At 40.6% G+C, this 24,091-nt stretch overlaps 1 protein-coding gene and 1 non-coding gene across 2 annotated transcripts; one reads left to right on the top strand and one right to left on the bottom strand.

The window, feature by feature from the left end:
- Nucleotides 1-375: 375 nt before the first annotated feature.
- On the bottom strand, nt 376-481 carry LOC112084846. The gene has a single exon (XR_002898505.1). It is a non-coding gene; the product is annotated as a small nucleolar RNA R71 (small nucleolar RNA).
- A 152-nt stretch (nt 482-633) lies between these two features.
- On the top strand, nt 634-9,508 carry LOC112084594. Its single transcript, XM_024153814.1, has 2 exons — nt 634-860; nt 8,872-9,508. The coding sequence occupies exons 1-2, from the start codon at nt 634-636 to the stop codon at nt 9,506-9,508; spliced, it is 864 nt and encodes a 287-aa protein (XP_024009582.1).
- The last annotated feature ends 14,583 nt before the right edge of the window (nt 9,509-24,091 follow it).

Genomic DNA, 24,091 nt, shown 5'->3' with positions numbered 1-24,091 from the left:
GAAACTGTTTTATATTCTAGTGTCTACCACACATTGGATTGATAAACCCTTTATGCTGCAACAGCTAAGGGATTGTTAACCCCTATTTAGAGCTTAAAAACCTCTAGTTACCACTTCCCTGCTCAATATGGTCCAAAACTCCACGGTTTGTCCATGGAATATCCTTTAGAGCATCTAGATCAGTTTGATCGTGTTTGTGACCTCACCAAGATAAACGGGGTATCAGAAGACAGCTTCAAACTCGGCTTGTTCCCATTTAGTCTTGGTGATAAAGCGCATCAATGGGAGAAGAATCTTCCAAGGGGAACTATACAGACATGGGAGCAATGCAAACTAGCGTTTCTCTCAAACTTTTTCTCCATATCAAGGACGGCTAAGTTGAGAAATCAGATCTCGAGTTTCACACAACACACCAATGAAAGCTTCGGTGAAGCTGGGAGAGGTTTCGAAGATGTACTAACCAATGTCCACACCACGGTTTCTCGGAGGCTTCCCTTCCAAGCACTTTATACCGAGGTGCAGTTCCAAAGATAAGGAACCAACTTGATACATCATCAAATGGGAACTTTCTTGGGAAGGAGATCAACGCAGCAATGGAGCTTGTGGAGAATCTTGAAATGTTAAATGATACCTATGGTGAGGATTTCGACAGAGCTAACCGATCTGATAGGTCTAGTAAAGAAATTGCGTATGGAAAAAGACATCAGGGAGCTACATAACAAGCTAGACAAAGTGCTTGTGGCTACACAAAAGCCAATTCACTTTGTAGGTGAGTTTGATGAGCAAGGGCCAAGCTTTGACAATGTGAATAAGGATGGTCTCACACAAGAAGAGATCAACTATATTGCGAACCAACAAAGGTATCAGAGGTTCAATAACTATGAACCAATCAGAATCCCTCTTACCACAACCCCAGTGTAGCCAATCCTCAAGATCAGGTGTACCCTGCTCAACAAAACCAACCAAGCTATGCTCCTAAAGATCCATTTCAGAACAGTTTTCAGCCAAAACAACAGTTCGGTGGGAAACAACAGAGTTATGGACAGCAGAATCAACCGGCTCAAGGAAAAAATTACAACAGCCAACCGCAGTAACACAAGTTTCCACCAGGGTTCAGTCCACAGCTGATGGGTCAGCAGCAAGAGCAGCAAGCACCGGTTCAGAGTCAGATGGGACCAGATATGTGTGGGCTTCTACAACAGCTACTACAGAGTCAACAAAGGGTTGAGAGTCAGTATGCGTCCATGCAACAAGATATCAGGGAGCTTAAGCAGAATCAAGCTTCCACATCATCAAGAGGACCAGCTTTACCTGGTAAAGCGGAACCAAATCCCAAGGAATATGTGATGGTGGTCTTGATGTGTGGTGTCGAGGGTTGTCAAGTTTTACCCTAATTGAAATCAATAGCCGCAAGTGCACAGCTGATCAATTGTAGTACTTAGGGATCGAATCCACAGGGAAGGATGATCTTTTTCTGCAAAAAGCCTTTGAAATAAGTTAAAGTAAGGAAGTCTAGAACAAAAACGGTTTAGTGGGGGTTTAGTAGTGTGTTAAAATCTAAAAACGAAATATTAAAAGAGAGTGCAGAAATTAAATGGCGTAATAACTAAACTTAACGAAAATAACTAAATATGATAAAAACGGATATTCTAATGCTTAAATGAAAATGAACTAAAAAGGAAAGACAATATTGAATTAAAGCTTAAAGAAAAATCGCAGGAAATCAATGGAGAAAAAAGCGTTGGGGTTTAGGGAAGTTTTCTCAGGGGTACGAACGATTCAAAACATTGCTAGAGAGTAAATTTTGTAAGATCTTAGCTTAAACTTTTCGAACTGCAGTCACGGACGTATGAATACGCCACTGTCGTGATCATAGACAACTATCTCTCTCAACCCTGACCAGTAGGTTTCCACTCTGGCCCTGGAAGAGAAGAGATGCATTATGTTTAAGACTTGTCCTAATTCACAAATCGCCCATAGGTAGCTTTCCACTCCTATGTTTGTTTTGCTCTCCTAAATTAGATCTGATACCTGATGAACACTTTCGTGTCACCAAGCATCTGGATCAGATTGTAGTTCATGACGCTACCCTCATGCAGTAAAAACGAATTCAGAAGAAAAAGTTCTAAGATTCAGCTCAATAGCCAATGGAATCCTCACTGAACATATAAATCCCCATCGAAAATCCCTTAATCCCAACAATAAAACTACTCAGACATAATGAACGAAATTAAAGACAAAATATTAAGAAGTAGAATAGAAACCGAAATTGATAAAGAAAGAACAAGGGTTTAAGAGAACAAATCTCTCTCTCCCTAAAAGCTAAAGCAAAAACAATAAAAATATGAAGTAAATATTTCGGTGGTGATAGGTTACACGATTTCTAGGGCTCCTAAGACATGTATTTATAGTGCTCAAGACCTCTCTGGACGTCACTTAGGGTTTCTCCAAATGTGGGCTTCAGAAATGGGCTTTTTGGGCTTGGAGGTTGAAGGCCGCGGTCGGGAGTGCTCTGACTGCGGGGAATGTATGGTTTGTCGATGTCGGGATGCTCCTGGCCGCGGGAAAATGCTTGTTGGCCGCGGGTGGAAGTGCTGGCCAGCTAGTTTACGGGACATCTTGCTCTTCGCGTATCTTTTGATTGAACCGTTGGATTTCCAAGCTGTAAAGTGCACTGGCAAGCTGATACTTCCATCTTTAAGGTCTCCAAATTTGAGCTGGATCAGACGGTGAGAAGGCCTTCAATCAGGGGTGAACTTCTGACGGTTTTATTCTGAGCTGAAATCTGGTTTTCTGTCCATTTTGTAAAGTTTTTCCCTAAATTACCTGAAAAGAGTCTTGGAACTACAAATACTAGAAAAACGTGATAAAAGTACTTAAAAGCAATTAAAAACATATAAAAAGTATTTCAAAACGATCCATAAAAGTGGTCAAAATACGGTGTTATCAACTCCCCCAGACTTAAACCTTTGTTTGTCCTCAAACAAAGCAAAAGCCTAAATTGGTTAAGTGAAAACAAAAATAGGGAATGCACAAATCTCATAGACATGAACTCCTAAACTAGGACCAAAGATAGTGCATAAATCCACAACTTAGTCTAGAAAATTCTCATTAAAGCACAAGAGATACTAGTCCACTTTTTCCGTCATGCAAAACTTAAACAATCTAAATCTTGATTTCAGTCAACTAGCTCTCTACATTCATTAAGTTCAATAGTAAGTTCTCATTAAAGACATCATCCAGGGTAGACGGCGTTTGGCGTTAAAAGGCTATTTAAGTGGTGGAGTTAAAGTGTTTCAGGTTACCTGAAGATCTGGAGGATGCAAGATAATATGCAAAACCGCAAGAGAGATAAGGACCTGTTGATGACCACAGTTTTCAATCACTTCTTCTTGCCAAATGTTGTTGCATAATCCTTCCTCCTTCGTTGTAAACAGCTGTTCCCCCAGACTTAGATTTTTTTCGGGAATCAGAAAACAATCTCCAAAACTCCATAAAATTGAACTCCAGTTGCCTTGGGACTTAAAATTCGACCTCTCTAGACTCTCTAAGGCTTTTATTTCCTTTCTTTTCTTGTTTTCGGATTTTTTTTTTTTGGAAAGGAAATGCCGTTTAGGGAGAGAGAGACTAGAGGACGAGATTGTACCAAAATTCGAGATTTTTCTAAGGCAAACTGAGCTTCCTCTTGTGTTGAATCCTTCTGGGAACTTTTCCGGCAAATCGCAGGTCTCTGTCTTTGGTGACTGAAAACTGCGTCGTTCCTCTTTCTCTCCAACGTTTTTGCACTTATCTGCATATAAGACAATAGAAAACAAGAGTGCATGTGGTTTGAAAGAGGATTGGTTAAGGTGGGGAACTAGCTAAAGATGAACTAGCCATTCAGGATCAACAGAGAGTGGTAAAAGGATAAAGGAGTCCTGAATGTATGATTCGTTTCCCTGGTCTAATGCTTCAATGAGAAAATTAAGTCCAAATTAAGTCCAAATAAAACAGAGCTAGTGTATCCCTTCATCTAAATCGAAATCATTCAAATTTCTCTGGGGTACTTCGTTTCAAATGTGCTTAGCTACCGCCTAGTCTAGTCCTAAATCATGAATGAGCAAGTCACTAGGAACAGTCTAAAGCACACAGTCAACTATCATTGATTCATGTTCACCATTCCCTTTTAAAACGTATTTTGTTTTGAAAATCGATTTTGAAAAACTTTAAGGAAAATGCAAAAAGTTAGATAATGCAAGACTCATGAACGAAAAGTGGTTAGAAAGGGATGAAATCCTCCCCCAGACTTAAATTACACTGTCCTCAGTGTGAAACAAGTCGAGATTGGATGAGAAAAATGCATAAATAATCGAATTGGTAAGGACAAAGAGAACTTACCTGGATCCGGGATGCTGGTGGAGATGAACCGGATTCATTCGAAGGGGTTTGGGAAGGTGATTAGGTGGTGATGAAGGTGGTGGAAGGTGATGAATGAGGTGGAGGGTGATTGGTGAGGTGGAATGGGATGAAAGGGGTGGTTTGGGTCGGGTTTGATGTCAACGACCAAGTGCCGCGGTCAGGGGCTGCACGACCGCGGCAAACAAGCACTTGGCCGCGGTCAGGATTACGCGACCGCGGCCGACGGTAGGTTTCCCGCGGTCAGAACGTCTGCGACCGCGGGGGCTTATATCGCGGCCTCTTCCTGCTTCTCCTTGGTTCCTGCTGGGCCGAGCAGTCAGGTACCATCCTTCTTTTTGGTTTTTTTCTGGTTTTTTTTTTATTTTTTGGCTTTTTGGTTTTATAAGAAACACCTGAAACTAAGAAAAAGAAAAAGATCAAAAGAAAAAGAAAGAAAATTTCTAAAGAAAACAATACCTAAATGGGTTGCCTCCCATTAAGCGCTTTTGTTTTAAGTCGTTTAGCTCGACTTTTGGTGTTGGACGTGACTTATTCCAATGAAGAAGACCTTGTCCTGAGACAAGTCTTTTTCGACATCTCTTTGCTTTGCTTAGTAGGTTCTTCGTCACTCCAAAGTTCTTCTTCAAACTCTTCAGTTGCAGAACGTTTTCCTGCTTTGCTGTTGTATGGGACAGCTTCTGTGAAGACATCTTTGTCGATATTAGCAAATGAAATCCTCCGGTTTGGCCAGTCCATTATAGCTCCGGAAGTTGCTAGAAAAGACCATCCCAGAATCACTGGATATGTTGCATCTCTCGTTTCGACAATGTAGAAGTCGACGGGCACTATGCAATCTCCTATTCTCAAAGGAATTTCATGAGCTATTCCTTGAGGTGTTGCATTTGAATCATCAGCTAAGCTGATCTTTGCTCTAGTCCTGCGCAGGTGTTTGATACCAAGTCTCAAAGCAATTGCCTTGGACATCATGTTAAGACAAGCTCCAGAATAACAAAGCACGTTTTTAAACATTTCTCCTCTAATAGAACAATAGATAAGAAACTGACCTGCACCTTCTATTTTGTGAAGTGTTCGAACAGGTTTACCTTTTCTGGCATGATTGAACAAGTCTTCTATCTCAGGGATTGATTCTTTGCTCTCACAGAAGTAGTGGCCTATCATGAAGTCCTTGCAAGCTTTGGCAAACGTGATTCCTTCAGGCAAATTTCGAACCACATCATTGAATTCGTCAAGCTTTTCCTTGCTGATTTTGTTGGTGTAGTGGCTGCAGTCTTCCGGATTTTTTAGGTGAATCGCATAGACAGCTGCTTCTGGTGTTGTCATATATCGAGCTCTCATAAAGTATCTATGGATATCCTCTTTAGCCTCCTTGCAGTACCTGAAAAAGACTTGCAAACGACCAAGTCTCCAGATTTCATTAAAGCTTAAATGAGCAGGGAATGACCTGACTACGTTGTTGAACTCCATTAGCTTCTCTCTACTGATATTGTTGGTGATCCATTGAATTTCTCCTGAGTCATCTTCTGAGGAATATCCTGCGTTTGGATCTTCTACAAACAACCCATACTCTTCATCTTCAGAGTATTGCTCTTCATACTCATCTTCACAAGACAAAGCCATGTTGCAAGGCCATAACTTGTCCTCTTCTTCAGATCTTTGGGTGCTTATGGAGCAAACCAGTTGTTGTTGAAGTGGTTTAGTCATCCCAGGAGGTGTACCAGACGTACAGATGCTTGTATGAGCTGAACGGGACTGTTTTGGAACGTTTTTACGGTTGGCCTTGACTGCAGGTGACGTGACCGCGGGGAAGCGACCATGGGCTGCGGGCAGACCCATCACGACCGCGGGGGAACGCCTGTTGGCCGCGGTCGGAGCCAACACGACCGCGGGGATTTGCCTCCGAGTTGCTCTGCTGCTGTTGCTTCCTCCTTTGCCTCCTTGGTGGTCTCCTGGGTCTTCTGGCTTGATGTACTTCCTCTCTGGGCTTGAGTCTTTAGTTTTGGTTGTTGGAATCTGCTCTCCAAGTCCTTGCATGATCTCCTCAACCTTTTCTTCAACTTCATCAAGAGCATAGACTACTTTGTCCATGGTTGAGTCAAGCTCTTCGGTTTTGTCAATGACTTTGTAAACCTTCTCTGAAACTTCGACTGTAAAGTCATAAGACTCGTTCTTGGCTTCGTTTAGGGCTTTGTCCACGTCATCAAGTTTGAAATCCAGGTCCATGACTTTGTTTTTGGTGTTGCGAAGCTCATAGTTGTGCTTTGCTTGCTCTTTCTCCATGCTGTTGAACCTGTTAGCAATCATAGCTGCATCCTTGGTTGCACGTTCCTCTATTGAATTGACTTGTGAGGCTAGGTTATCGATTTTTTCATTGAAAAGTTTTGATATCCCATCAATCCTTTCGTTTAGAGCAGTTGTAGCGGTTGCTTGAGCTTCTATGAACTGTCTGATCACGCCTTCGAGCTGGCTCAGTCTGTTACTGAGCTGGACGTTCTCATCTTGCTGGAGAACTTGGTGAGGTAGGCGATACATAGAGTATCTAGGGTTTGCCATCTCAGGTCCGTAGGGCTCCATCTGGAACGTTCTGTAGTCTTCGGTTTGAGTTTTTTCGTAGAGATCGCGTAGATGCTTCTCTCTGCTTCTGGTGGCTTGAGGAGTGTTATAGAAACCTTCCTCATAGTGTATATTTCGATTTATAGGATCCATATCTTCTGAAATGGAAACAAAATAACCGAAAAATAGAAAGTTTCAGAAAAGGGGGTTCTAGAGTCGATTTACTAACCTTTCTCGGGGTTTTGCAGAAAAGAAAACGCGTGCCTTCCCCGGCAACGGCGCCAAAACTTTGATGGTGGCCTTGATGTGTGGTGTCGAGGGTTGTCAAGTTTTACCCTAATTGAAATCGATAGCCGCAGGTGCACAGATGATCAATTGTAGTACTTAGGGATCGAATCCACAGGGAAGGAGGATCTTTTTCTGCAAAAAGCCTTTGAAATAAGTTAAAGTAAGGAAGTCTAGAACAAAAACGGTTTAGTGGGGGTTTGGTAGTGTGTTTAAAATCTAAAAACAAAATATTAAAAAAGAGTGCGGAAATTAAATGGCGTAATAACTAAACTTAACGAAAATAACTAAAAATGATAAAAACGGATATTCTAATGCTTAAATGAAAATGAACTAAAAAGGAAAGAAAATATTGAATTAAAGCTTAAAGAAAAATCGCAGGAAATCAAAGGAGAAAAAAGCGTTGGGGTACAGGGAAGTTTTCTCAGGGGTACGAACGATTCAAAACATTGCTAGAGAGTAAATTTTGTAAGATCTTAGCTTAAACTTTTCGAACTGGAGTCACGGACGTATGAATACGCCACTGTCGTGATCATAGACAACTATCTCTCTCAACCCTGACCAATAGGTTTCCACTCAGGCCCTGGTAGAGAAGAGATGCATTATGTTTAAGACTCGTCCTAATTCACAAATCGCCCATAGGTAGGTTTCCACTCCTATGTTTGTTTTGCTCTCCTAAACTAGATCTGATACCTGATGAACACTTTCGTGTCACCAAGCATCTGGATCAGATTGTAGTTCATGACGCTACCCTCATGCAGTAAAAACGAATTCAGAAGAAAAAGTTCTAAGATTCAGCTCAATAGCCAATGGAATCCTCACCAAACATATAAATCCCCATCGAAAATCCCTTAATCCCAACAATAAAACTACTCAGACATAATGAACGAAATTAAAGACATAATATTAAGAAGTAGAATAGAAACCGAAATTGATAAAGAAAGAACAAGGGTTCAAGAGAACAAATCTCTCTCTCCCTAAAAGCTAAAGCAAAAACAATAAAAATATGAAGTAAATATTTCGGTGGTGATAGGTTACACGATTTCTAGGGCTCCTAAGACATGTATTTATAGTGCTCAAGACCTCTCTGGACGTCACTTAGGGTTTCTCCAAATGTGGGCTTCAGAAATGGGCTTTTTGGGCTTGGAGGTTGAAGGCCGCGGTCGGGAGTGCTCTGACCGCGGGGAATGCATGGTTTGCCGCGGTCGGGTTGCTCCTGACCGCCGGAAAATGCTTGTTGGCCGCGGGTGGAAGTGCTGGCCAGCTGGTTTACGGGACCTCTTGCTCTTCGCGTATATTTTGAATGAACCGTTGGATTGCCAAGCTGTAAAGTGTACTGGAAAGCTGATACTTCCATCTTTAAGGTCTCCAAATTTGAGCTGGATCAGACGGTGAGAAGGCCTTCAATCAGGGGTGAACTTCTGACGGTTTGACTCTGAGCTGAAATCTGGTTTTCTGTCCATTTTGTGAAGCTTTTCCCTAAGTTACCTGAAAAGAGTCTTGGAACTACAAATACTAGAAAAACGTGATAAAAGTACTTAAAAGCAATTAAAAACATATAAAAAGTATTTCAAAACGATCCATAAAAGTGGTCAAAATACGGTGTTATCAATATGTCAATGCCATCACTTTGAGAAGTGGGAAAGAGTTACAAGCCCCTAAACCTAATGAGCAGATCGGTGGGGGGGTAGCCTCAAGTGATGAGCAGATCGGTGGGGGGGTAGCCTCAAGTGATGAGCAAAAGAATGAGGATTTAAAAAGGGAACCGGCTAAAGAAAAAGCTAAAGAGGTGGAGAAGGCACCTGAGCTTGAAAAGCCATACGTTCCACCACCTCCCTATCAGCCTAAGATAACATTTCCAGGGCGGTTCAAAAAGAAAATCTTAGATAAAGCCAAAGCAGTTTTTGAAAAGCACTTAGAGAATACTCAGATGACATTGCCGATTGTAGAAGCTTTCCTAATGATTCCTCAGCTTGGGAAGTTTCTAAAAGACGCAATACTTAACAAGACGAAGGAGCTTCAAAGCACGGTCATCTTGAGTCATGAGTGCAGTGCCATCATTCAAAGAAGATCAGTGCCAAGAAAGCTTTCAGACCCTGGCAGTTTCACTTTGCCATGTGCAATCGGTCCATTGAAGTTTTCAAGCTATCTATGTGACTTGGGAGCTTCTGTGAGCTTAATGCCTTATTCAGTTGCTAAAAGACTTGGGTTCAAGAGCTATAAACCGGCAAAGATCTCCCTTATTCTAGCTGATAGATCATCGAGGTTACGATAGGTCTACTTGAAGATCTGCCTTTGAAGATTGGAGAAATAGAGATCCCCACAGATTTCATAGTTCTAGAGATGGATGAGAAGCCTGTGAATGCCATCATCTTGGGAAGACCCTTTTTGGCAACAGCAGGAGCGATCATTGACGTGAGAGGAGGAATGATCGAGCTACACATCGGTTCTGAAACCATGAAGTTTGATATAAAAGAAATGATGAAGAAACCGACCATTGAAGGTCAAGTTTTCTACATAGAAACCATGAAGGAGCTATCCAATGAGCTCCTTGAGGAGTTAAACGCAGAAGGCCCTTTACAAGTGGTCTTGACAAAGGAACAAAGCGAGCATGGGTTCTTGAATGAAGAAAGCGAGGTATACAAACGTTTCTTGGATCAGCTGAGGGAACTTGAGGCTGAAACGAGATTTTTGGAGCTCAGGCAGAGTGGTCTCGAGACTTTGGACATCAGAGAGTCCAACACAGTTGGGGATACACCTCGGGGTCTCATGGCAGCGGCATCAGATGTCGAGGGCAGTGGTAAATGCCGAGGGAGCTGTTCCGGGGCAATGCAGCTTTGATGCTGATTGGGATGAGGCAAAGGCACCCCCAGTTGAGCTCAAGCCTCTACCAACAGGGCTCAGGTATGCTTTCTTAGGCTCAAATTCTTCATACCCCGTAATCATCATGTTAGCTCATGAGGAACATGCATTGGTTATCGAGCTTAGAAAGTTCAGGAAAGCAATAGGTTATTCTTTGGCCGATATTAGAGGAATCTCTCCTGACATGTGTACCCACAGGATCCACCTAGAAGACTAATCTATGTCTTCTATTGAGCATCAAAGACGTCTTAACCCGAACCTTAATGAGGTTGTTAAGAAAGAGATACTCAAGCTTCTTGAGGCAGGGATAATATAACCAATCTCTGACTCAAGATGGGTATCTCCTGTCCATGTGGTGCCCAAGAAAGGTGGTGTCACAGTGGTAAAGAATGAGAGGGATGAGTTCATTGCTATAAGAACCATAACCGGTCATCGCTTGTGTATTGATTACAGAAAGCTTAACTCTGCATCTAGAAAGGATCATTTCCATTCATAGATCAGATTCTTGAGAGACTAGCTAACCATCCCTACTTCTGTTTTCTTGATAGGTACTCGGGTTTCTTTCAAATCCCCATAGATCCCCGAGACCAACAGAAAACTACATTCACATGCCCCTACGGCACATATGCATATAGACGTATAACCTTTGGCCTTTGTAATGCACCTGCGACCTTCCAAAGGTGCATGATGCACATCTGTTCTGACCTCATTGAAGAGAAGGTGGAGGTCTTTATGGACGAATTTTCCGTCTATGGTTCCTCCTTCTCCGATTGTCTTTCTAACTTGTCACAGGTTTTAAAGAGATGTGAAGAGCACAGGCTTGTCTTGAATTGGGAGAAGTGCCATTTCATGGTGCAAGAGGGCATCATGTTGAGTCACAAGGTCTCTGAGAAGGGTATAGAGGTTGACAAGGCAAAGATAGAGGTCATGGTGAATCTGCAGCCTCCGAGTTCAGTCAAGGGTATAAGAAGCTTCTTGGGGCATGCCGGCTTCTATAGAAGCAATCTTTAAGATCAAGGAAGCCCTTGTTAGTGCACCAATTGTTCAAGCTCCTGATTAGTCTTTACCATTTGACGTGATGACAGATGCATCAGACTATACCGTGGGAGCAGTTTTGGGGCAAAAAAGGATAAATAGCTGCATGTGATCTATCACGCGGGCCACACCTTGGATTCAGCTCATGAGAAATACGCCACCACTGAGAAAGAAATGCTGGCCATCGTGTTTGCATTTGACAAATTCAGGAGCTACCTTGTGGGTTCAAAGGTCATTGTCTATACGGATCATGCAGCTTTGAGATATCTCATGACCAAAAAGGATGCTAAGCCAAGGCTTCTTAGGTGGGTTCTCTTGTTACAAGAATTTGACATGGAGGTGCAAGACAAAAAGGGAATTGAGAATAGAGCTGCCGACCATCTCTCATGGTTAAGAGTTGAATCAAAAGTGCCTCTAGATGATGCTTTACCGGAAGAGCATCTAATGTTGGTCAAGTCTTACTTAGAGGCTGAAGACACCAATACAATCAAAGAGAGAAGCCTCCCATGGTTTGCTGATCTCGTGAACTATCTCTCATGCGGTTTAGAGCCACCTGAATTGGATTCCTATCAGAGGAAAAAGTTCTTTAAAGATGTGATGAGGTATCATTGGGATGATCCGTATTTATATGTGCTTAACAAAGACCAACTTTATATAAGGTGTTTAGTTGAAGAACGCCACAGTTCTGCTTATGGTGGGCACTTGGGAGCATTTAAAACAGTTGCTAAAGTGTTACAATGTGGCTTTTGGTGGCCAATGATGTTCAGAGATGCCCAAGCTGTCGTTTCAAGCTGTGAATCATGTCAAAGACATGGTAATATCTCCAAAAGAAATGAGATGCCTCAGAATCCGATCCTTGAGGTGGAGGTCTTCGACTGATGGGGAATAGACTTCATGGGGTCCTTCATATCTTCACACGCCAACCAATACATTATGGTGGCCGTAGACTATGTGTCTAAATAGGTTGAGGCAATTGCAAGCCCCACAAACGATTCTAAGGTGGTTTGTAATCTTTTCAAAAGCATTATCTTCCCACGTTTTGGAGTACCAAGAGTTGTAATCAGCGATGGGGGCAGCCACTTTATCAATAAGACCCTTGAGGGCTTGTTAAAGAAGCACGGTGTGAAGCACAGGGTGGCTAGTCCTTACCACCCTCAGACAAGCGGTCAAGTGGAGGTTTCAAATTGACAGATCAAAGCAATACTGGAGAGGACCATGAACAATTCAAGAAAAGATTTGAGCAAGAAGCTTGATGATGCTTTGTGGGCCTACAGAACCGCTTACAAGACCCCTATAGGCACCTCACCGTTTAACTTGTTGTATGGTAAGAGCTTTCATTTACCGGATGAGTTAGAGTACAAGGCCTTGTGGGCTGTGAAGCTATTGAACTTTGACATCAAGATGGCTCAAGAGAAAAGGGTTCTACAGCTTCATGAACTTGAAGAGATTAAGTAAGATGCTTTTGAAAGCTCTAAAATCTACAAGGAAAAGACCAAGGCGCTTCATAACAAGAAGATACACAAGAGAGAATTCAAAGAAGGGGACCAAGTGTTGTTGTTTAACTCAAGACTTAAGCTATTCCCTGAAAAGCTAAAGTATAGGTGGTCCGGGCCATTTAAGGTTCTTGAAGTAAGACCATATGGAGCCGTTGTGTTAGAGGGTAAAGATGGACAAGGCTTTGTTGTGAACGGTCAAAGGGTTAAACACTACCTGGTGTCTGAAACGAGAGAGCGAGCTACCTCAGTTCCTCTTCTTGAACCCCAAACCGCCTAAAAAGGTAAGTAAAGTCAAACTTAAAGACGTTAAACAAAGTGCTCTTGGGAAACACCCCAAGCTTATCCTTGTATATATTTCATTTTGATCTTTCTTTTTCTTTTTATTTTGAGCTTTTTGAAGGTTTTGTTAAGTGGTTTCAGGTCTAAGCTACATTCTAGATGTGAATCCTGAAAGAACAGGTGCAAGAAGGCTTAAAGAAGACACGGTTTTGTTGGCCTCGGTATTGAGCCTCGGTATAATCATGCTATGTTCATCTTTTACCGCGTGAATATTTCAAAACCTCGGCTAAATTCCTCGTCTTAATAACACCGGGGGCCGTATAAACAGGAGAAGGAAAGTTTAAAAAGACTAAGTGTGGGGGAAGACCCCCGGTGTAGACACCTCGGTATAAACATGCTTAAAACCTCAACCTGAGGCCGCGACCTGTTTACACCGAGGCCGAGTCACTTAAACCCCCAAGCACCAAGTATTCTACGTCAAAACAGGTTCCCTCGGCATTATGCCCTCGTGTTGGAGCACGTCGAGGTGCCTGGCAACGAGAAAAGAGCAAAAATAGAACACTTGGGACACTTAAGTCTAAGAAAAGGTTTAAGCGGTCAATGGAAAAAACTTGAGGGACAAGAAAATTTCTGTGTTAGCATGAGCTCTAAGCCCTTGGTCTGGTACCCTCGGGTGGAACATATCAAGGCCGCTTGTGTGAAACCCAGAAAAATGAGATAAGCATGTATGGCCCTCATCTTATCCACACTGCGGTCATTTAAAGGCTTTGCGCGGCAAAACGAGTTTTAACGCTCAGTCAAAGTGTTTTTAGGCGCGGTCAACGGCTGGAGTCTTTGAGAAAGGGGGGGACCAGTGTCACAACAGTCCAAACGCCAGCTGGAAAAGAGACTCCAGCCATACCTGCCTCCATACCGAGCCAAAACGCAGAGTTTGCCTTCTTCACCCTTTTCTCTGCATTTCACGAGCATATTTCTCTCATTTCTCATTCATTTCACGCGATTTCAAGTGCTCTGAACTCATTAGAGTGTTTTCTTTCCTGCATACGCATCTCATTGAGCTTGAATCCTGTGTTCCCAAAGGTATATGCATTCTAAAGAACTCACTTTTTTCCATTATCGTTTGCAAGCTGTCTTGTTTGTAAAATGTGGAATCGATTCTTTTAGGCTGTTAGAAACTTTGAGAACAATTTTAGAAATTCCATCAGGATAGACAACACATGAAAAACCGGTTTTTGCACTGAAAATCGCCTGTTCTTGAGATTTTAAAATTCATGAGAAATTGTGCTTTAAATCAGCTTTAGTGGTGAAATGGTTTCTCGGCTGAGTTGCTTGCTTTTCTCTGTGTTTAGCAATTTTATTGACTCGTTTCTTGATCACTTTGAGAACCATTGAACTATCAGCTTTTGAGAAAGCTCTGTTCTTGCTTCTTCTTTTAGACTTGTGCTTAGCTATATACTCGGTGCTTATTCTCTTTTTGAGGATTCTCTTTCAGATGACTGAAAGGACAGCCGCTGTAGCCCAAGGTAAAGAAGTCCAGAGGAAGACCAACAAAGGCAAGGCCGTGGACTCAGAAAGACCTGGAGGAACAAGTAAGAAATCCTCCACGAGCACAAAACGAGCCGATGGCGAGCCAGCCGCAAAGCGTGCCAAGAACAGCAAGCTTGCGCTTGTATATGTGCACGAGACAAAGAGAAAAGGAAAGCAGATAGCTTTGGCACCTGATGAGGAGAGAGCTGAGGTCACGGTCGAAATGGAAGCTGCACCTGCGCCTGATGCCGAGTGTGTTGAAGAAGCAAAGAAGGAACCGAAAGCCAAGCCTAAAGGAGATCATTTTCCAACTACTGGGGAATACTTGGATCAGTTTAACAAAGTGCGAGTGGCTCAAAGTCGATTCCCTGATATTGAGCTATTGAGCAAGCTGGGATTCTCGATAATGTTAAGCTTATTATTCAAAACATGGGCTTAGCATCATTCTTCGAGATGAGAGATGTGACTTATGAAGGGATCACTCAGCAGTTCCTGGCCACTCTAGACGTGTTCATATACCCCAAGAGAGATCCCAAGCGATTACATGGGAGAGGTTTCGATCACATTGAAATGGATGGGGTCGGTTACAAAGTGAGCTTCAAGGAGATTGATGAGATCTTTGGCTTTGTGAGAAATGAGAGCTCTATGGAAAAGTTTGTGTATCCCAAAGAAGAATTTGCTGCTCTGGGGGAAACTATTGCATTTGGACCGTATGTTGGAGCCAAGAGCAAGACAAGTTGCATAAGAAACTCGGTGATCAGATACGCCAACAGAGTTTTAGCATGCATGTTTTTCTAAACCTACAACCTCGGGGTCATTCATTTGAACGAGCTAGAGATGCTAGGTCTTGGTCTGAAGCCACTCATATCTCACACGAAGAACAAAAAGGAGTTTGAAGGGCCGATGCACGAGCCTTCTCTCGGCGTGTTTTTTGCGATTCAAATGCTCACTTACCGGCACAATGTATGGTGTGACCGCACAAAGACAGGAACAAGGCGGCTTCAGAACGGTTGGGTGGTAACAAAGATCTTGAGAGCAAGAGGGTTTGTGTTCCTGATAGTAGGTTTTTAGCCCACTAAGGGCAATTAACCTCTTGTGTTGTAGCACTTGAGGTTCAATCCAAATGGAGAGATTCTATACAATAGAACTATGAGGAGCTATATTAATTCAAGTCTAATAAGCAGATGAGCTGGTGATTAAATGATCTAAAAACATAAAACAAACAAGAAACAAGCAATACTTAAGAACAAGCAAACAAGAGAAACAAAACAAATACTCAAATTTAAAATAAGAGAAAGATAAACCTCTAGATGTGATCATTGATCAGGGTGCTTTAAATGTGAATTCATGATGCTAAGCAAACAATGCAACACTTGCAATTCTTTAGTCTAGACTTCCATATCAGATTAATTCATTCTCATGACAAAAAATCCCTTTGTTAATTACCAATTCAAGACTAATTCCCATTAGTGAGTAAGCAATCAACAAGCATAAGGTTCCAAGTCTAAAATGACCAGACAGCCTCTTTGTGCATCAAAATAAGAGCTAAGATAGACTGAATCTTACACAGAATGATATAGCAAACAATCACATGATCTCAACTCCAATTAACTTAGAACTCTAAACTAGACTAATCCTCTCATGATAGCATTAATCTCTATACTAATCCATTTTCAAAACAAATTCCCATTTGTGAAATATGAATTAATAACCATTAAGATACAGTTCTAATATGTCATTTATGCATCAAATAAACATTCTCATGTGGTTCAATTACCCTAAACCCTTAGCTTAGCTCATTCAGGCATTTCATCAAACACCATGTGGGTGGAGAAATGCCTAAGTTCTAGATCAAGCTTATAATGAGAGATCTAGCATTAATAGAAGCTAACTAAGGAAAGGAAATTAGAATCTAAAACCTAAACATCATTAACCAAACATCAAAGCACCCTAATCTACACACCTAGAAGCTTAAAAGAAGACTACTCACTAATCATGCTTAACACACCTAATCTTTTGCAAGAGATAATGTTAAACATGATTAGGAGCAAAGATAAGAAGATGAGATGATAAGAAACAGTTTTAGATTGATTCAATCCTCTAGATATCTCTTAACAAACTCGTTTTTGACTAAAGGAAAAAAAAACAAAGAGAGAATCTAAGAGAGAAGATAAAGTTTTTAGGGTTTTTCTCTAAAAACATATATATACTAAGTCCTAATGGCCGGGTCAGCCCAGAAAAAACTGGGTCCTGACCCGGCTTTGATGGATAGTGGTGTGGTTTGCCACGGTCAGATGATGCTTGGCTAGACCGTGGCAAAGTAACAGTGTCAAAGTTCTTGGACAGATTCTTCATGATTAAGGTTGCCATGGCTTGAATTAAACCATGTCTAGTGGCCGTGTCTCTTCTTTTCTGAGTTAGGGTGATGAACTTCTTGGATTGCCACGGTATTTTGTCATCCCGTGTCAATATAGTTGTGTCAAGGCGTGGAGATTCGGCGATTTTCACGGCCTGATGTCTGGCCATGGCGTTACGGGCATGTCAAAGATCTTCATTGCTTGTCGTGGTCAGGTTCAAGGCTGTGCCTCAAGACCATGTCAAATCCCAAAGGTTGGCTTCATCAGTAGTACCTTGCCACGGTCTGGTGTAGACCGTGGCATTCTCACCGTGTCAATCACCGAAGGTTGGCAGAACATTGCCATGGTCAGGTTAGACCGTGGCATTAAGGCCTTGTCATGCTCCTTTGACTCTTTAGCAAGCTTCAGATGTTGCCACGGCCTAATGAATGGCCGTGTCATGGTAACCGTGTCAAATCCCGAGAGTTGTCATATTATGCCAAGGCCAAGCCTAGGTCGTGGGATTATCACTGTGTCAAACCATGACACTTACCACCTTATCCACTCTTAGACGTTAGGCTGATATGTCTGTCTCTCGCCTTCCGGAACTTACAGCTCACAACTCCAAATGTTACCAAACTAATTCCACATGAAAGGTGACTTATTAAGCTACAACTTTAATGAAGAACTCAATTTCATCCCGGGAGTGCAATGGTTCCCATAGGGCTAATCTCTGAGGTGCATTGCACGGGTCCAAATCTGCTTTTAGACATGTCTTCCTTCCGGTTACAATATCTCTTAGCTCACGACTCCAAATCTCAGGATTCCAAGCGGCCTGGAAACTCACCCGAAAGCAGTCCACCAATGGAGCCAACACCATCTTGCTCCACCTCCAATCCCTCGTATTACGTGGGATCCGACTTCAGTGATTGAGGTAAAAACTTCAAAACCTTGTATATATGCATGTTATTCATATCATTTAGCATTTTTCTTGTTTTTCTTTTGCTTTTCTCACACGCTTTTATAACACAAGGGACTGTGTTATTTAAGTGTGGGGGAGGAGCTTTGTGTCTACTAATCATGTTTCTTGTGTTCTTATTGTATCTTTTGCATTCTGAGTCTAATATAGTTTAGTGCATATGAAAAATCAGAAAAAAATTTCACAAAAAAATATTTATTCTAGTCGCATTTCACAATTTAGGATCGAGTCTAGCTGCATCATATAGGTTTCATCAATGCATTGGGAGTAATGATAGGTTTTTCTTTGAGAGATCATCGCTTTGAGTAATTGATTTCCATGTTTGTTGGTTCCTTGTTGCATGCTAGACTTGAAACGATTTGAATCTGAGAAGCAAGCTTGAATTTGAACTTGGCTCTAATAAGTGAAAACCATTGAACCTGATAACACCGTATTTTGACCACTTTTATGGATCGATTTGAAATACTTTTTCTACGTTTTTTATTGCTTTTAAGTACTTTTATGACGTTTTTCTAGTATTTGTAGTTCCATGACTCTTTTCATGAAACTTAGGGAAAAGCTTAACAAAATGGATAGAAGACCAGATTTTTAGCTCAGAGTCAAACTGTCAGAAGTTCACCCCCGATTGAAGGTCTTCTCACCGTCTGATCCAGCTCAAATTTGGAGATCTCAAAGATGGAAGTATCATCTTTCCAGCACACTTTACAGATTGGCAATCCAACGGTTTAATCAAAAGATACGCAAAGAGCAAGATGTCCCGTATACCAGCCGGCAAGCATTTCCATCCGTGGCCAACAGTCATTTCACCATGGTCAGAGGCTTCCCGACCGCGGCCAACCATCCATTCCCCGTGGTTACGCACATCCCGACCGCGGCCAGCCAACTCCGAGTTCGAAGGCCCATTCTAAAGCTCATAACATTTTCCCAGCCTCAATTCTGGAACCCTAAAGACCAGAGAGCATTGGAGACTATAAATACATATCATTTAGGTCGTTTTTAAGAGATAATCAGAGAGACAAAATACTTTAGAAGAATTCTACTTTAAGCTTTTGTTTTTAGGTTTTAGGGAGAGAGAGATTTGTCTTTTGAACCCTTGTTCTTTCTTTTTCAATTTCGGTTTCTGTTCCACTTTTTAATACTATGTTTTTGATTTTGTTCATCATGTCTGAGTAGTTTTATTGTTGGGTCTAAGGGATTTTCGATGGGGATACATATGTTCGATGAGGATCCATGAGCTATTGAAGCCGAATCTTAGAACTTTATCTTCTGAATTTACTTTACTGTATGAGAGTAGTGTCATGAACTACAATCTGATCCAGATGCTTGGTGACACAAAAATGTTCATCCGGTGTCAGATCTAGTTTGGGAGAGCAAAACAAACATAGGATTGGAAACCTACCTATGGACGATTTGTGAATGCTGACGAGTCTTAAACATAATGCATCTTTTCTCTTCCAGGGCCAGAGTGGAAACCTACTAGTCAGGGTTGAGAGAGATAGTTTTCTATGATCACGACAGTGGCGTATTCATACGTCCGTGACTCTAGTTCGAAAAATTTAAGCTACGATCTTATCAAATTTACTCTCTAGCAATGTTTTGAATTGTTCATACTCCTGAGAAAACATTCCTGAAACCCAGCGCGTCTTTTCTATAGATTTACACCGATTTTTATTCAAGCTTTAGTTTAGTATCTTTACTCTTTCAATCGATTTTTATTAAAGCAATTAGGTCTAGCTGTTTTTTTTTTTTTTTAATCGTTTTCGTTAAGTTTAGTTATTATGTCATTTTAATTCCCGTATTTTCTCTTTAAGATTAGTTTTTACGTTTTAAAGGCACCACCAAAACCCTCACAAAAATCGCATGGTTCTAGACTTCCTTACTTTATATTTCTTTCGAAAGCTTTTGCAGGAAATATCCTCCTTCCCTGTGGATCCCTAAGTACTACGATCAGCTGTGCACTTGCGGCTATTGATTTCATTTAGGGTAAAACTTGACAACCCTCAACACACCACATCAAGTTTTTGGTGCCGTTGCCGGGGAATGCACGCGTTTTCTTTTCCGCAAAACCCTAAGAAAGGTCGGTAAATCGACTCTATAACCCTTTTCTGCATATTTCCATTTTTTGGTTCTTTTTTTCCATTCCAGAAGCAATGGATTCTAAAAATCGAAATCGATACAGCCAGCAAAATAATCCATACTACCGGCGCAGAGAGCCTGTTTGACGCCTAGAAGATCCTTATGGCCCTCCTCCGATCTATTTCGAGCCACACGCCTATCATCCTCCACCACAGAACCCTAATCAGCAAGAGGACAACTTGAGAATCAGCAGTGTTTGGGACGTCTTGAAGGAATGATAAATCTGTTCCTTGATCAGCAGATTCTCACCGAAAACACCCTGCTCAAGAGAATTGATTCAATCTCTGAACGTTCAACAGAAAATTCAATGATCTGGCCAATCATGTTCGAGTTATGGAAGAACAAACCCACAAGGACGCACAAACACTAGCTGGAATGATCAACCAAGTCGCAGCAGAGCAGACAAGACAAGGGTATGACATCATACAAAACTCAAGTGAGAAGTCAGAGAATCCGCCTCCTGGTATAGAGAGAAGACAGACGAAGATTTGCAGGAGATCGAGCACAGGCTGAACAAACTCGAGCTCAAAGAACGGGAGATTGATGCAAGAATGGAACAGATACCCAGCATTCAGCAAATTGTGAGATCTTCTCAGAAATCTCCCAAATATCCTACTGAAGATGCACAACAACACCCCGGTATGAGTTTAAATGATGCTAGTTTACCCAAGAAAGAGGCTGAAGAGGTCTGTACCAAGTACGAGAAAGAGGAAGCAAACTATGAGCATGACACATTCGGAGCCGCGGGTGCAACCATCCTGACCGCGGCCAAGGTACCTTTTCCCGCGGTCGCGAGACCTCTGACCGCGGGGATTGGTCGTTCAGATTCGCCTCCGGGATTTGAAAGAAAGATAATACATCTTCTAGCCCAACTTCAACCTCCATCACCTAAAACAGATACTCAGGAAGAAAGAAACCAAGTTTTAGATGAAGAAACGGATTGGCATGAATCATTACCTTGTATGATGGCAATGGAATGTGTTGAGGATTCAGCCGGCTCTTCAATCCAAGAAGACCCAATATGCAGCAGGATAAAGATGCCATACATTGATTCAATCATTGAATACGACGCTGCAGCTTTCTTTTGTGAGTCCTATTCTGCGTTTGAAACACCAGCCAACACTTACAGAGAAAGGCAAGTTCGAACTCTCCATAAGGTCAAGACTACGTGTCAGTTTCTCATCTCTTGTTCTATTAGAGGAGAAATGTTTAAAAACGTACTTTGTGATTCTAGAGCTTGTCTTAACATGATGTCCAAGGAAATTGCTTTAACACTTGGTATTAAACATCTGCGCAGGACTAGAGCAAAGATTAGTCTAGCTGATGATTCTAATGCAACACCTCAAGGAATAGCTCATGACATTCCTTTGAGAATAGGAGATTGCATCGTGCCTGTCGACTTCTACATTGTCGAAACAAGAGACGCAACACATCCAGTGATTCTCGGATGGTATTTTCTAGCAACTTTCGGAACTATAATGGATTGGCCAAACCGGGGATTTTGTTTGCTAATATCGACAAAGATGTCTTCACAGAAGCTGTCCCATACAACAGCAAAGCAGGAAAAAGTTCTGCAACAAAAGAGTTTGAAGAAGAACTTTGGAGTGACGAAGAACCTGCTAGGCAAAGCAAGGAGATGTCGAAAAAGACTTGTCTCAGGAAAAGATCTTCTTCATTGGACTAAGCCACATCCAACACCAAAGTCGAGCTAAACGACTTAAAACAGAAGCGCTTAATGGGAGACAACCCATTTAGGTATTGTTTTCTTTAGGATTTTTCTTTCTTTTTCTATTGATCTTTTTCTTTTTTCTTAGTTTCAGGTGTTTCTTATAAAACAAAAAAGCCAAAAAAAAAAAACCAAAAAGACCAAAAAAAAGGATGGTCCCTGACTACTCGGCCGAGAAGAACCAAGGAGAAGCAGGAAACATGCCGCGTTTAAGCTCCCGCGGTCGCAGGCGTTCTGACCGCGGGAAACACCTCTTCGACCGCGGCCGAGCACCAGTTTGCCGTGGTCGCGTGACTCCTGACCGCGGAAAATGGTCGTTGAAATGATGCCCGACCCCAAACCACCCACTTCACCTCATTCCACCTCACCAAGCCCCACTCCACTTCATCCATCACTTCCCACTACCTTCTATCACCACCTATCACCTTCCCAAACCTCCTCGAATGAATCCGGTCCATCTCCACCGGCATCCTGGATCCAGGTAAGTTCTCTTTGGACTTACCAATTCGATTATCTATGCATTTTTTCTCATCCAACTTCGACTTGTTTTATTTTTTTCCCTACAAACACAATATACACGTTTTTTGTAACCATGTGCCTGGTGCTAGATCAATTGTGATGATTGATGCATGTTGTTAAACTAAAGATTAAGCAAATAATGAGTAACTTGTCAGCCTCTCAGAAACCACTGTCTCTCGTTTGATGGGAAAAGGGGAATCAGGATACCACATTCACATATACTCTTATTATCAAACTTTTCTGTTTATCTTCTGTTCGGGTTTTACTACATGGTTGTCAGTTACACCATCATATTCTTGAGTTGTAGTTTGCGTTTCCTATTGACTTTTGAAACCTTTCTTGTAGAAGATGCAAGTTATAACACCGCTAAGACACACATAAGTAATTATATATGTTTTAAGCCACGTAGGGCTTATGTACGCAGAAGAAGATGAGAAGAAAAAGAGAAGAAGAGGATAAGATCGAGCTGAAGAAGTTGTAGAGTTTGTTAAGCGAGTACAAGAATTGTATATGACTTACGTAGAGAGTATATTTTCTAGAAACAGAAGTCTTTGTATCAAAGAGAGGTATCAAATATATCGTACACATTACATGTTGTTAATGTGACAGAGTACTCTTTGGATAAAGGAATAAGACCAGAGTTTCAGTATCTCAAGTATTACCAACATATTACAAAAATAACAATACCGTGTTCTACAGCTTTTTTCTTTTAGATTTACAATGCTTCTATGTTTATAAGGTATTTCAAATTTTACTATGAACTTGCGAACTGTATGTTTTACAGAATTTTCATCGATAAAACAATATTGTTATGTGCCACTGATTATAACCTCTCAAATTCAACAAATGAAGACAACTAAGCAAAATGTACAAGATTAAACCATATAAGGTTATACACATCATGTAAAGATCTAATTAAAGAAGAAAAGACATTTACGGTCAAAAATTTATCAGGGATTTAGGATTTTATGATTATGCTTAGTTTTGAAGATTTTAGGATCATATTTTCTACAACATTACACACCAAGATAAAAAAAAATAAATGACTTTCTTATTATTTTTAGTGAAAGATCAAGTGCGCAATAAAGTTTGAAAGTGTAGAAGTGATAGTTGTTGCAACAAAATATATGTAATAAACTATAAAAAAAACATTAAGAAAAATAAAAAATATAATCTATAAAATACAGTAAAACCTCTATAAATTAATAATGTTGGGACTATGATATTTTATTAATTTATCGTGATATTAATTTATCTATAAACTAATAATTATTAATTTATAGAAAAAATTGCATATAATTTTCTAAAAAATTATTTGAAATAGTGTTATATTTTAAAATTTTAACAAATTTCATAATATAAATTATGATTAAAAATCATAACTATTGAAATAAAATAGTTTTTCACCATATTAAATTATCCATATAAAAATATACATGTTCATAACTTTAAAATTTATAAAAAAAACTATGGCTACTATCAGTATGAGGCGTCCTATCAGTATTATTGATGATAAAATTAAAGATAACACTACAATATATTTAAAAATATTTACATGTAAAAAAATCAATTATTACATTAAAAAAATTATCATAAATTTTGAATGTATATAGTAAAACAGCAATAAGAGCTACTGATATAATAATTAGACAGATGAGAATCAATGAGATTTTAACTTTAACTAAAAACAAACACATTTGTCATATTTTGGAATATTAAATTTACATATATTTGCATAAATTTATATAATTATTAATTTATGTTTTTGTTGGGACCATATATTTACATAAAGATTTCAAAAAAAATATTATATTATTATCTTATCGAATTTGATGGATTTTTACATTGGTCCGACTTGGAACCAACAAAATTTATTAATTTATAGTGATTATTAATTTATCAAGTATTAATTTATAGAGGTTTTACCGTAAAACATACAGTTTTAACATCACTTATTTATGTA

The sequence above is a fragment of the Eutrema salsugineum genome, unplaced genomic scaffold, assembly GCF_000478725.1.
Source record: "Eutrema salsugineum unplaced genomic scaffold, Eutsalg1_0 scaffold_4, whole genome shotgun sequence".
Classification (NCBI taxonomy): domain Eukaryota; kingdom Viridiplantae; phylum Streptophyta; class Magnoliopsida; order Brassicales; family Brassicaceae; genus Eutrema; species Eutrema salsugineum.
Note: the sequence above shows the minus strand (reverse complement) of the source record. Positions and strands in the feature narration are given on the sequence as shown.

Coding starts and splice junctions, on each gene's coding strand:
- LOC112084594 (XM_024153814.1), top strand. CDS start 634: ATGGTGAGGATTTCGACAGAGCTAACCGATCTGATAGGTCTAGTAAAG. Junction 861..8,871: donor TATATTGCGAACCAACAAAG/GTATCAGAGGTT, acceptor CACTTTGAGAAG/TGGGAAAGAGTTACAAGCCC.